At 46.8% G+C, this 13,795-nt stretch overlaps 1 protein-coding gene across 1 annotated transcript in view; it reads left to right on the plus strand.

Moving 5' to 3' along the window:
* The window catches only part of LOC139920802 (RNA-binding motif, single-stranded-interacting protein 3), a 186,303-nt gene that overhangs the window by 105,984 nt on the left and 66,524 nt on the right, over nucleotides 1-13,795 (plus strand). Inside the window, exon 5 of the mRNA XM_078290293.1 lies at nucleotides 10,657-10,814. Coding sequence (XP_078146419.1) covers nucleotides 10,657-10,814 — 158 coding nt within the window. The remainder of the gene's footprint in view (nucleotides 1-10,656; nucleotides 10,815-13,795) is intronic.

Here is a 13,795-nt window from a genome sequence, read left to right on the forward strand (position 1 = left end):
TTTGATGTATTTCCTGTTGGAACAGGACGTTGGGGCGGGACATAACGCAGTGAGGGATCAGTCAAACGTCTAAACCAATGGAATATGAGTCAGGGAGAGAAAGGCGGTTTTATTTGATGGGAGGGGGGCGGAGGGGCGGGATTGTTCAAAAATCTGACGGTTTTATTGGTTCGAAAATGTATATTTACGCCTACTAGTGCAGCATGAGGTCACCATTAAAGATACTTTGTTTTCCAGGAAGTAAAAGTAACAGGAGTTCATGTCATGGGGACTTTAAATCTAGATTGAAATAGAGATGCTACTCTCTGCGTTGTGTTCATGTGCGAGCAGAACTGAGCATGTTGAAAAAAAAAGAGTCTGACATGCATGTGACTTAGCCTTCCTCCCTATCTGTAAAGTGTGATCCCCTGACCCGGCCCGTCTGGGGATCACATTCTTCGCATAGACATGTGCTGGGAGAGACGGGCAGAAGGTGGGGTGAGTGGACGCCGCCTTTTGAAGTCGCTAACATCCACCGCCACGGCTCATTTGACCCATCCGCGCTGGGGATGACATGCGTGGCGGTTTTTACGATGCCGCGGCAGACCCCCGTCCAGCGCAGCTTTGAGGATCGTATATGTGGGGAAAAGCATGCGTCGAGACGGGACGACCTCTGTGAAGTGTAGGAGAGACTGGCATGTTGGAGACACATGGGCTTGTTAGGAGATTTTTAAGTGCTTGGGTCACTGCATAGCTGGTATATGGGATGTCCACGACCCTGGGAACCCAGCGCACACTGAACGCTCGCACTCTTTTTGGCCGTCCAGAGTGTAGGGAGAGTCAGAGATTCACCACATTACACGTGATTCACAGTTTTCAGTGAAGCGGTCTGACAAAATAAGAGAAAAATAATCATAGTTCTCTCTGTTCAACTGTTCATACTTTTTGTGTGCGGGGTGAATTTGTGAGTAGTCTACAATATAGCTGAATTGGGCAATCACACATTTGTCCAATCACTTGAAAATGGGTGTTGTTCAAGAATAGAATGACCACTCCTCCACAATACTGGACTGGAAGGGCTTACGTGAATGGGAATGTTAGGTGTGAAGTGGCCAATCACCAAAAACAGTGGGTGTGTTGTCGCTGGGAGGAAGGCAAACAACTTATAAAAGTTTGTACCCACCGCCCCATGATAACGACAAATCAGTGTGCTCAGACAGGAGTAGCAGATTGTTCTTTTTGAAGCATGAATTCCCGCAAGGCGACCATGGAATGAAATATGCAGAATGCTACTGAAATGTTGTTTAGAGTCTCTGCCGTCCCTCTGTGGACTTGAAGGATGTTGCTTGAACGTTGTTGTTTTTGGGGTTTTTTATTCTGGGTTTTTTTTCATCTCGGGTGTCTGGCTGTAGAAAGTCAATTACACCATCACAAATCAAAAGCTTCACGATGGCATACTTCCCTGTACATTATAGCAGTTATGTCATATGTTCAATTAGATATTCTGTCTCATCTGTACCCAAAGAAAATGGGAAAAAGTTGTTTATTTTCTTTCATTGGATTTTTTTATTTTTAACCCACGGGGATTGCACGGAGAAGAAAAAAGACGACGAGTGGAAGTGTGACTTGAGGAGGAGGAGGAGGAGGAGGGGCGGGGGGGTAGGAGCGTGTGTGAAAAGGTTTCCTGGTTAACTGGGTTAAGAGACAAACCGACAAAAAGACAGACAGGCAGACAGAGAGGAGGGATAGACCTCTCGCACAGAGTGAAGCCTCATCCATAATTTATAGATAGGTTTCCTGCATCAGCTCACAAAGGCCCTCATATTGGTCAATATTGGAAATCAAACAGCTCACCACTACTTCCTCTTAACCCCCCCTCCTCCTCCAGCCCCAACCCAAACCCCCCACCCCACCCCACCCCTCCACCGCCTCCACATGATGTCAGCCAGGAGGAATTCAATCTCCGAAATGATATCATGAATGATGCATAAGACGGAAAACGCATTTACCCTGGCGACAACACAATGAGCTGTTGTAGCAAACACCGTAATGGAAAAATATGGAGGTTATGGTTATGAAAATGCGTTATGAAGCTGGGAAGACATTAGTGGATGTTGTTGTATTCCTGAGCTGAGGGAACATGACAGTGGACACAACCGGGCTTAATAAGGAAATTCCTCAAACGTTTCTACGAAGGGGCGATCGTTTTGTCTGTCTTTTTAAGTCGCCCCGGGAGCGTAGAGCAGAGTGTTTTGGTGTGTGTGTGTGTGTGTGTGTGTCTGCCCACTTGTGCTACGCGCGCACAAGTTTGTCTCCCTTTGCCGGAGCACGGGGGTGAGGCCCGGCGTGCCCGTCCTCCATGTTAATAATGGATTTTTGATATGAGCTCCACATGAAATTTTAATCTCTGGAATATTAGCTCACGGAGGGAGATACAAAATCAAATCAGGGGTCGTGATTAAGCGGGTGAAGCGCATATCGACCCATTTAAATTCACATTAACCCTGCATCAAAATGTATGAGCCATGACACTGATGGCAGACATAATTTAGTGGTGTTATGTCTGTTTTGCCAAGAAAAGGTGTGATCTCTCTCTCTCACACATCTCCAAAAGGGAGAAAATGACAGTGGGAAAGGTAGGAGAGACGGTCTGGATGCTGGGGGATGTTAGCTTTATCCATTTTTTTAAGCTGCGCAAGTCATCCAGAATCTTTAATTTTTTCCATCTGGTACAGTTACCCACAGAAAAATACATGAATTATTTTTCAGATGTAATATATATCAAAAACTTGTAGGAATCAATCAAGAATTCGATAGCACAGTATCAGTATTTTGCTTGTATTTACATGCAACAGCACAGTTGGATGGCACGTGGCGGGACATACCAACAGCCTGTTTTGTGCCATAGCGCTGTGCCTTATGCCGGATGAATATTTTACCAGCTAAGCCAGCAGAGAGCAGGCCCAGCTGAGAGAGAGAGAGAGACAGAAAGAGAGAGAGAGTGTAAAGGGAGGGAGAGAGAAAGAGAGGGAGGGAGAGAGAGAGAGTAAAACAAAGCCCCAACGCTGTGTTGGCATACTCGAAGACTCAATAATGTATCACCCACTTTTGTTCCTTACACAGCATCTATCATCTTAGCATAATACGGACTAGCTAGAAAGCTATTCTCCATAAGCAGTAATAGGACATAGATTGAAAATGTGCGCGTGCGTGTGTGTGTGGGCATGAATTTGTGCACATATGCCAAGGGATGCAGGGCTGGTGTGTGTGTGTGTGTAATTAACTTGGGTGAATGAGTGTAGGCCTTATACCAAACTAAACGCCTCGGTGCCTTTGGGCTGCTAGGACACACTCAGTTGTCACTGGCTTGGATTGCACTCATGGGAAGCACGCTGAATAATGTGATGTATTAAGCTGTGCTCTGCAGCAACGTATGGTAATTTGTAGGATTTTTATTTAATCAGGTAACATTGTATTCCAGCCAAACGGAACATTCTCTGACCAAGGTAAACCTGTAGTCTTTTGCTCTCAGGCTTTTTATTCCGGTGCTTTTCTTTTGTATCTTGTGGAAAACTTTGTGTTACTTTGTGCCCTGTGAAGAACTTTTGAGTTTTTGAGAAATTTGCTACTGAGAGGTTAATTAATGGATATTTCGTAAGCCGCCATCTGTTGGTGAGCAGCACCTCTAACAGATGAGTGGGTGATCTTGTTGCAAGTACTGAGACTGATCAATCACGTGAGCATCCTAATGCGATTAAATGATATGATTGATCAGGTTGACAGCGTGCAGTGAGGCTGGTGACATATCAGATCTGGGAAGCAGTCTGACCTCTGTTGTGTCAATATCATGTCAATACACAGGAGAGGAAGAGAGGGGAGGTAATCATTTTTTGACACACAAATTATCGGTGAGATGGATTTTTTTGGGCATGTGTGTGGAAGCACATGTTTACAGTGCAAGACGTACTTGTGTGTGTACATGTCTTATGGGTGTCATACGTGAGTCTCTACTGAGTCTCAAACATACAAGTTTACATGCCAGCATGATAGATGGCAATGTCACTGAGCTAATTCAAAATTACACTCTGAATCAGGGGAAAGAAAGTACTTATAACGGAAAATTGAGTTTAACCGATTTCTTCAGCTCTGGCAACTGCACACTGTATGCATGCATGCTTTATCTTATTCCCCTGCAAATAGTCCTTTGTTGCTGTGCTATTAAAGTCATGTCTAAATGACAGGTGTTTTAGGCTCTGTTTGTTCAAACGTAATGTGGTAATTGGAATGAAAATGGCTGCCCTGGGTGATGGCACAGATCCTCTGCCTCACATCCCTTTGTCTCCAACAGAAGGCTTGCATTAGGAATGTGGATTTTGTCAGCCCCCTAGTGAGCGGCAGAAGGACCTCACACATTACCAGCTTGCGTTCTCGCTGTCTCTCTTTTCCTCTGTAACGTGCTGATCTGTGATTGAGTGCGTCTAGGAGACATATTTGTGCACATTATGTTGGATTATACTGTGTGCTGGTACATCTCTCTGTGTATGTGTGTGTGCGCGTCACAGAGAGAGTATGAGATACATTGTTTCAAGCCTACAAAGTTCCACCGTGTGTCTGTACGTTGACTTCGTTGTGCAGATGTAGAAACCTCACTTCTTACATTTTTGCTGCCGCATAACACTTTGCGTTATGCTTGCATAACGCCATTTATGTTATGTACACAAACTCACCAAAGCGAATTCTCATGATTTAATTCAGATTCTGCCTCTGACCGTGACAACTGCTCTGACTCTGTACATTCTTGTTCTACTCTCAAGTCTCCCAGAGCCTGACACCGCTGACAGCTCCGCGGCGTGTAGCTGCCGCCGAGTGGCTGCGGCGGACAGCGGAGACGGGCTGTGATGGGGACACACTGCGGCGTAAAAAAATCCTGGATGCGGATGGTTTTCGAAGCGGAGTGTCACACTGGGCTTGATAACAGACAGAATGGCAGAATGTTGAGGAAATGTTTGACAACAGCCTCTACAAAGCGAAAGTAGAGAGATCCTGCCATCCGCTCGTCACTGGCAGCAGAAAGGGGCGGGAAGCGCTCATCAAAGGGCGGCAGGCTGGTCGGTCGGGAAGCGGGCTGACTTCGCTGGCTGCTTTTGCCGGCCGGCCGACATTCCGACAGAATGATAGCGCCTTTGTAGTGCTACCTTTTTGTCTCCGGCTTCTCTGGCTGCTGACAAATTAAACTCAGACTTTTGAAGTGAGCTGATGTGCTCATATGCTTCTCCCTCTCCCTCTCCAGCTCCAGCCCCCTCCCCCCCCTTCCCTCTCCTCCTCTCCCCACTCCTTCCTTCCACTCGATTGGCCTGGTTGTCTTTTGAACAGATTCCGCAGACTCTGGCTCCCACAGCAAGATCTGAGCACAGATCCTCAACCTATATACAAGAGAACGGGAGCGCTCCCTCCGGCATCTGAAACTTGACAGCAACACATCCGCACGGCAACAATAACACGGCAACTGCTGCTTCCTTGCAGTTTTCTCCAACCAGACAACACAAACTGGAGCTGAAACTCCATTGTCTTAGGCTGTAATTGTGCCCCTCCAGGCTGCTGGTTAGTCGCACAATAGGCCAGAGTGGCATACCTGAGGGAAGTGAACGGTGTGGTGTTACCAAAGATCGGGCACCCACACACACACACACACACACACTCGCGCACACACACGCAGAGTGTGTACTGGCACTCCGAGGAGCAGCCGAGAGGCCCTGTAGAGCCAATTACACACACAGCTCTAATCTCCTGAGCAGGCTGAATGGAGAGAGAAGGAGAGGAGAGAGAGGGGCAAGGATGGAGAGGGGGGGGGGTGTGATCGAAGGAAGGACGAATAGCAAAGGGGAGGAGGGAGTGATTGAGGAGGGATGGAAGAGGGAAGGATGGAAAAAGTGAGGCGAGGTAGGAGGAAAGGAAGGGAGGGGAGGGGAGAGTTGGGGAGGAGCGAGGGAGGGAGGGAAGGTGCTGAACAGACTAACAAAGCAAAAGTAGTGAGAAAAAGAAGAGCCGGAGAAAGAGAGGGTATGGAGAGGTCAGTGTTGAGGAAGGGGGAGAAGAAAGACAGAATGGGGTAACGGAATAAGGGAGAGCCGGTAAGAGAGCGAGGGCAGCTCCGAGCATCAGCACGGTGTTAAATGCAGCGCCCCCAGTCAAGACACATATCTATCTGTCGAACTTTTATCAGTTAAATGGGTACAGCCCCGAGAGCCCCACAGGCGGGAACGGCAGACTTCTAACGGCTGACGTCTCTTTTCCCTCAAGCGTTGTCGAAAGGCAACAAGGGCCTCCTTTAATGTGTTATGGCTGCCTGTCATGTCAGCTACCTCAGTCTCTGTCTTTCTCTCCAGCTTTCTCTTTCTTACCTTTTCACTCTTTCACCTCTTGACCCACGATCTATACCTCTTTTTTCTTTTTTTTCTTACACACTTTCTTTCTTCCTTCCTTCTTTCTCTCTGCTAATACCCCCCCCCCCTCCCCTCCCCTATAGCATGGTAATATTCTCAGAAATTACAGTGAGGTAAACAGAGCAGGGTGTTGAAATGAAATAACGGCTACAGGGCTGTCAGCTCTAGCGAGGGGGCCATCCGTCAGGGGAAATGACACGTCTGCCCCCCCCCCATCCCCCCCTCTCTTTCACACATACACACACACACACACACACACACAAGCACAGCCGGATTCCTCCTGTCCTCCTGGTGGCAAGGTGAAGGAATTATGCTCATCAAAGGCCCAGCGCAGCCTGGAGCCTTTCCATTAACCTTCTACAACACTGCTCAATGGCGAGGGGACAGACACAACTGCCATCATACACACACACACACACACACACACACACACACACAGAGTCATTTGTGCTTGTGCATCTCCCACACACACTCATACATGTATATACGCATGCACGCGCACGGATGCACACGCACACAAAGATAAACAAAGATACATACAACGTTATATATATATATATATGATGACACAAGCATGCACACACATAAAGACAGGATACATACACGGTCACACACACATACGCACACACACACACCTCAATTACCGTTTCATTCATAGCCTGACGGCGGAGCATGTGCGAAGGCTGACATTAAAGGAAATTAAATCTCCTTGTGGAATGGGCCAGCCCATCTCACCTCCCGTCAAAACGCTCTCATTCCCACTCCTCCCCCTAACCTTCTCATCTGGGTATTTAGGGCTTTGTGGTGCGGAACGTCATCAAAGAGGAAACTTAGCGAGGCGGCCGTGCGTAGACGAGGCCTCCCCGTGATAATCCCTCTGCAAACGGAGCCCTCTTCCATTAGCCCTCGCACACATACACAAATTACTGCTGCACGTCCTGTCACACACACACTGACACACACTCTTTCACCACATGTACTGTCACACGTATATGGGAGCAAGTACTTTCCTAGGAGTACACACACACACACACACTCCCCTATCATTGGCTTAGCCCAGCAAGTGAGTCACTCAGTTAACTCTTTGATCCAGACCTCCTGTCAGCATTGCAATATGAAGCCTATTTGACATAATCCTGAAAAACGTCTCCTCAGATAACCAGCGGAACTCAAAGGGAAGCGCGGCTGCGGTGCTGCACACACCAAAGGGGACTTAGCAGGAGAGTGACACGTGTACAGTAGATTTTTGCGGGGTAGAATTAATTAAGCCCCATTCACCGCCAAATCCTGTGCGATACAAACTCTCGTGAACTCCTTCTCACTCTTATACTAATGCACATAAGTGTGACAAAACAGCAGAATTGCAGAAGAAGAAGAAGGAGCCGTTTAGTTGCCCTGGAGTTAGGTAATTGAGTTCCTGGTTAAAAGGAGAGAGAGGGCCGCTGTTTTCCTGTTTTCGCGTCGGCAATGGGCTTTCTCCCTCAGGCTTTAATCAGATCAAACATGTCCTGTCGGATAAGACGGCTAATTAATCAGGGGAGGGACCAGCCTTCTCCTCTGACAGACGGAGAGACGGAGGCAGGGTGCTGGTGGAGGCACTTCCTCTCCTCCTCTCCTCCTCTCCTCCTCCTCCTCCTCTTCCTCTGTCGACAGAAAGCAAAGACAGGGTGAGACAGTGTTGCCTGTGGCGCAGTACAGATAGTCTGTAAAGATTCTCTCAGACGCTGTTTACATGCAGGCTGCAATTGAAGAATCTCCAAAACCCCCCCGACCGAGCAGCAGACAGACTGCTGTATTGAAGTTGCTGTTTACAGTATATGCGTGTGAGAAATAAATCACAATCACTGAAATTTCAGTCAGATTGCTGCCAGGTTAACACTTCCAGTCTGTTTACGGTGTTTATTTGAGGCCAATTCAACTGAAACAAAAGTAAATTAGTGCTATTAATAGATTACAAGGCTGCATGTTTACATCTTGTAATCTATTTTGTAACATAGGCACTGTGGTGGAGAACAAGAGAGAGAGAGAGAGAAGTATTGGGTAGTTCTTTACCAGGAAAGAGCAAGATGTTAGACTAGATTTCAAATCAGTATGTATATTTTATGTCTATTTTCTTTTCGTGTTGGTCATGGTTAGTCATCAGCTCTCCTCCTACTCAGGTGTTCTGTCTCAGTTGCCAGTTCTTGGAGTTTCTAAGAGTAGACTATCCAACTTAGTCACTCCAGAAGTAGTGCTACTAACATTTTTCTGTAACACTTATATCATCCCATCGCTTTCTATGGATTTATGTGTTACTCCATTATCTTATTCAACTGGGCTCTATGTCTCAGGCTGGATTCAGTGACCTACCTAACTCGATGATAGACCCTGCCCATCACCCAGATTACTGCCCTATTGTAACATGATGTTAGACCTCCATGATTATTGATCTAAAGTTGAGTATACCGTAGATCCCTGTCCAAAGCGTACGCTGCCACCCTGGTCACTGTCACCAGCTAATAACAGAGATGTTCTTATTATTATTATGGATGTTTAAGGCTGAATTGACAATTCACTTTTGACTCATTCAACTCAAAATGTAAATTAAAACTGCAATTTAAGGCTTAATTCTCAATAATTATTTCATAGATTGATTATGAGAACATTTTCATGACAAAAGATTTTTTAGCTTTTTTGTATTTTGTGGACAATACATTGAATTAATTGACTTGAAAGTGAATTGACCCCAACCTTGATGAAGACTCTACAAGATTAATTTCAAGTGTCTTGAACCACTTATCATCGCTAGCAAAGGGAGCTGGGAGACAGCCACTGCAATTTCCACCCTCTGTCTTCTACGAATGACTGTGACTGTGGGCTTAATTGGATGTAAATCTTATCAAAATGTTGCGGTATTCATCCACCCATCACGTTACATTGGCCACCAACTACAGCATAGACGACTTGCTGTAATATTGGCCGTGATAGCCTCAGTCGAGGGTGGTCCTGGCTGCTGCAGGACAAAGGCTGGGAGATGTGGATGTTGGATAAAGGAGATGTGGTGAATGAGAGCTGGGAGTTAGCCAGACTCTGGCTGGCTGCCTGATTGGATAGTTTACTTACTACTTGGGTGGGTGGGTAGATGGTTGGATGCATTGAATTGAATTTGATGCATTAGAACACAATACATTAACATGCTTACAGCATTATAAGGATGGGATAAGAATGGCACATTAAAGTTGTATGCCTTATTTGGATGGACGGCCAGATGGATGGATGGATGACAGGCTGGTTGGCTAACTGAATGAGTTGGCAGGTTTACTAATTTAGTGACTGCCTGACTGACTTACTGGATGAATGGATGGATAAATGGATGGATGGATGGATGGATAGCTGAATGATCTCCATGCTGGCTGCCTGGCTCAATGACTGATTGACTGGTTGGCTGGCTTGCTGGCTCTAGCTGCTGTACTGTCGAGTTCACCAGGCACCCTGCTTTCCTCGGGCTCAACCCACCACCAGCTGTGCTGCTTCAGCTAGCTAGCAGCAGCCTCTGGGCGCTACACAGCAAACACTGTCACACACTACACACTAAACAGTCTCTCTCTCTCTCTCTCTGTCTCTCTCTCTCTCTCTCTCTCTCTCTCTCTCTCTCTCTCACACACACACACACATACATACATATAAACATACCATGAATCTTGGTGTCTTGGCACACTCGCAACCTGGTGTAACAGAAACACACCCAGCAGGCTACATACTAAACTATATATGCACAGCACACTTCTGCTAGCATTCATACATTTAAATACAGACTTGCACACGCTGTCACATGCAAGTGTCAAAGATAATACCACTCACGCAAATCCATAATGTCGCCCATTCACTCTCTCTCTCCCTCTCTCTCTCTCTCTCTCCCACACACGCACGCACGCACACACACATACAGACAGACGGACAGTCAAATATTGACTTATCCATATTGCATGTGAGCAGATGAATGCGTGCGAGTGTCAGTGAGGCCAAACGTCATGCAAGTTCAGCCAGAGTTTGGTTGTGTTGTTGACAGCTTTGCTGTGTGTTGCGTGATGGCTCACGACACGGAGCTGATGCATATTTCACAATTCCTATGTCTGACGGTGATACATTATTTCTCACACAGTCTCCTCTTCTCTCTCTTCTTCTCCCCTCAACCCAACCACCCACCCTCTCTCTGTCTCTCTCTCCCGCTCCCTTCCCACCTCCCGGCCTACAGCAACAGGAGCAGGATCCCACCAACCTGTACATCTCCAACCTGCCGGTGTCCATGGACGAGCAGGAGCTGGAGAACATGCTGAAGCCCCTCGGACACGTCATCTCCACGCGGATACTGAGGGACGCCAACGGGGTCAGCAGAGGGGTCGGCTTTGCCAGGTATATATTGATAATACTGATAATAATTATCTTTAGTTGAAACAGTCTTCCTACTCACTATGTTACCCTGCTGCCTATCAAAGCATTACCTATCAGTTTGAGTCATGGCTGTAGATGTGCCCACACACTAGACCTGGGTCAAATATTATTTCCAGTTATTTTTTGTGGTTTGCTTTAGCCTACTTAGGTGTCCCTGCCCATCTGGTACTCCATGTAGGCCGAAAAAAACACCAAGAATTATTTGTAAATGCTGCTTGATCCATGTTAGCAGTGCACACTCACGTGTACACACACTCAAGTGCACACATGCACACGCACACAAGCACATGGACTGGTGTACATATGTAGTCACACAGGCTCATGCACAGGCGCCTCTACTCACATATGCGCCCACACGTACACACACTCGCTCCTCTAAAAAGACACTTGTCAGATGAATCCTGCCTCCAGGCAGTGGAAACTTTAATGGTGATTTGTTTCTTTGCCAAGCTTCTTTGACAGTGTGTCTGCCTGTGGCTGAGTTTGTCTTTGTGTATGCTTGTGCCTTTGCATTTGAGTGTGTATGTGTGTTTGTGTTCGTGTGTGCTCACATACCTGTGCATGGATGCATTTACACCCTTGCCCATACAGTATATGCCCTCCTACTTTATTCCCAGTGCCAAGCCTATCACTGAACTGTTTTTACTTAGAAAACTTTCCACTTTAGCTTGTTAATCCCCCAAAGTCATAAACTCGTCTGTCCTTGTCCTCGCCAGCAGCCACCAGGCTCTCATTCCTCTCCCCACATTCCTCCCCTGTTTACCCAGTGGAGGCCACTGACGGCCACTGCACCGCCATCTTGCAGGGATTTTTCTTAATCACCTGCTCTGGCTGAACTCCCCTCCTATTCCCTGCTCTATTACCGGGGGTTAGAGCAGGACAGACAGGCACAAAACAGACAAACACACACACACAAACAGGCACTCACGCACAAACATGAGCATATGCACACATATACACACGCATACAGGCCTGTGCACATGCCTACACACCTGTGGATACACACTCGTGCACAGGCGCACACACAAACCCGCGTGTACACATGCCTATACGCCCAGTCACAACCAGACACACACACAGACAGACAGGCAGCCTCCTGCAGACCAACAAGCAGAGCACAGCAACAACCTGCCACAGGCCACCTGTTCAATCAGCCCTCAGTGGGAGGAAGAGAAGACATGATGGAGAGAGAGAGAAAGAGAGAGAGAGAGAGACAGTGAGGGAGAGAGGGACAGGAGTGTGAAACAATGGCCAGGGAAAAAGATAGAACTAATCATAGAGGTTATTAAAAGAGAAAGGGGAGAGCGGTGTGAGATGGAGAAAGATACTTTCCCAAATTTCACCACAATTTTGAAAATCTTCCCCTAAGTGGTAAAATACAGGATATTTTTGGGGGGAAAAGTGAGTATGCCACATTAGCTGCTGGATACAGTATGTCTTTACCTGTCATAGTTGACAGGTAAACCATTGTCATTAGATGCATTGTTTTAATGATTATTTGGTAATGGAATGATTTGTTAATTGTACTACTTTTATTGTTAGTACTGCCATTATCATTTTGATTTATATATGCAGCTTTGGCAATAAGTTCTTTTGTATTACATACCAATAAAGCTCATTTGAATTTGAATTTGACTGAGGGATGGAGGGCAGGAAGAGGAAGCGTGGGTGGAAGAGATTGTGAGAAGTGAGCGAGGGAGACTTGAAGGTTGATAGAGAGAAAACAAAAAAATTGAGAGGCACAGAATGTGTGTTTGTTTGTGTAGGAGAGAGGAGGAGAAATAAAGGGAGGGGGCTGGGGGTGTTGATTGATAACAGAAAGAGAGAAGGTGAGAGAAAGGAGCAGGCAGCCAGAGAGAGACTCAGACAAACAAAGAAAACGAAAGAGCCATGTTTTTTTCTGAGCTGTAGGATTCTCCGTAGCTGTGTCAACAGACAGACGGACAGACAGACTGACAGACAGACAGCTGCTCAGGGTCGGGCCATGAGGGGCATTAGAGAGAGTAAACTGAGCTAAGTGTTTGTGGGCCGATCCATTACTGTTATCAGAGCCCATTACTCCAACCCCAGCACTAATCATTGCAGACAGCAGCACCTGATGCCATTAACCAGCAGCACACAGAGAAAGGCCAGCCTGCCTCACTGCCTACCTGGCCGGCTGGCTGGCTGGCAGGCTTACTGACTGGTTAGCTAACAGACCGCCTGCCGAGCTGCCTGTCCACCTAGATGACTGCCTGCCTGCCTTATTTATTTCCCGTCTGCCTACCTGCCTGTTGTCTGTCTATCTGCCTGCCCGAATGCTGAAAAGAGTGAAGGGGAGGAAGGCATCGGGGAGAAGGCAAAACAGCAAATAGCCAGAGGGGGTGTGAGAAAGATGGATAAAGAGCGCTGGGAAAGAGGGAGAGAGGCTAAGCATAAACACTTCCAGTCACAGAATCACATGCAATTCAGGAAGAGGGTGATGGATTCGCCCTAATTCCCAGCCCCTTTTTAAGATGGACAACAAACACATCCAATCTACCGTCTCACAACAGCATTTGTGTTGATAATGCAATGCACAGCAAACGCATTCTGCCACCTAAATCATCATTTCACAAGCACTTAGTGGAGTGTGTACTGAGTTGTTGGGATTTGGAGAGGAGTGAAAGAGAGCCAGAGAGAGAGAGAGGGAGATAAAAAAAGAGTGAGAGAGACAAAGAAAGAGAGAGAGAGAGAGAGAGGTTAGTTCTGCTCCATCCAGATCCTCTCTGTGCCACTGGGCCACTTGCTATTGTGAAGGCACGAGGGAAGGTTTAGTCGCATGTTTGTATAATTGTGTTAGAGTACAAGTGTGTGTGTGTGTGTGCCAGAATGTGGTGCGTATCCGTGTGTGTGCATGCATGCATACAGACGGCATGTGCACATAAACACGCTGTATATGTGCGTATATGTACAGTGTGTGT

Source organism: Centroberyx gerrardi, chromosome 19, assembly GCF_048128805.1.
Source record: "Centroberyx gerrardi isolate f3 chromosome 19, fCenGer3.hap1.cur.20231027, whole genome shotgun sequence".
Lineage (NCBI taxonomy): Eukaryota > Metazoa > Chordata > Actinopteri > Beryciformes > Berycidae > Centroberyx > Centroberyx gerrardi.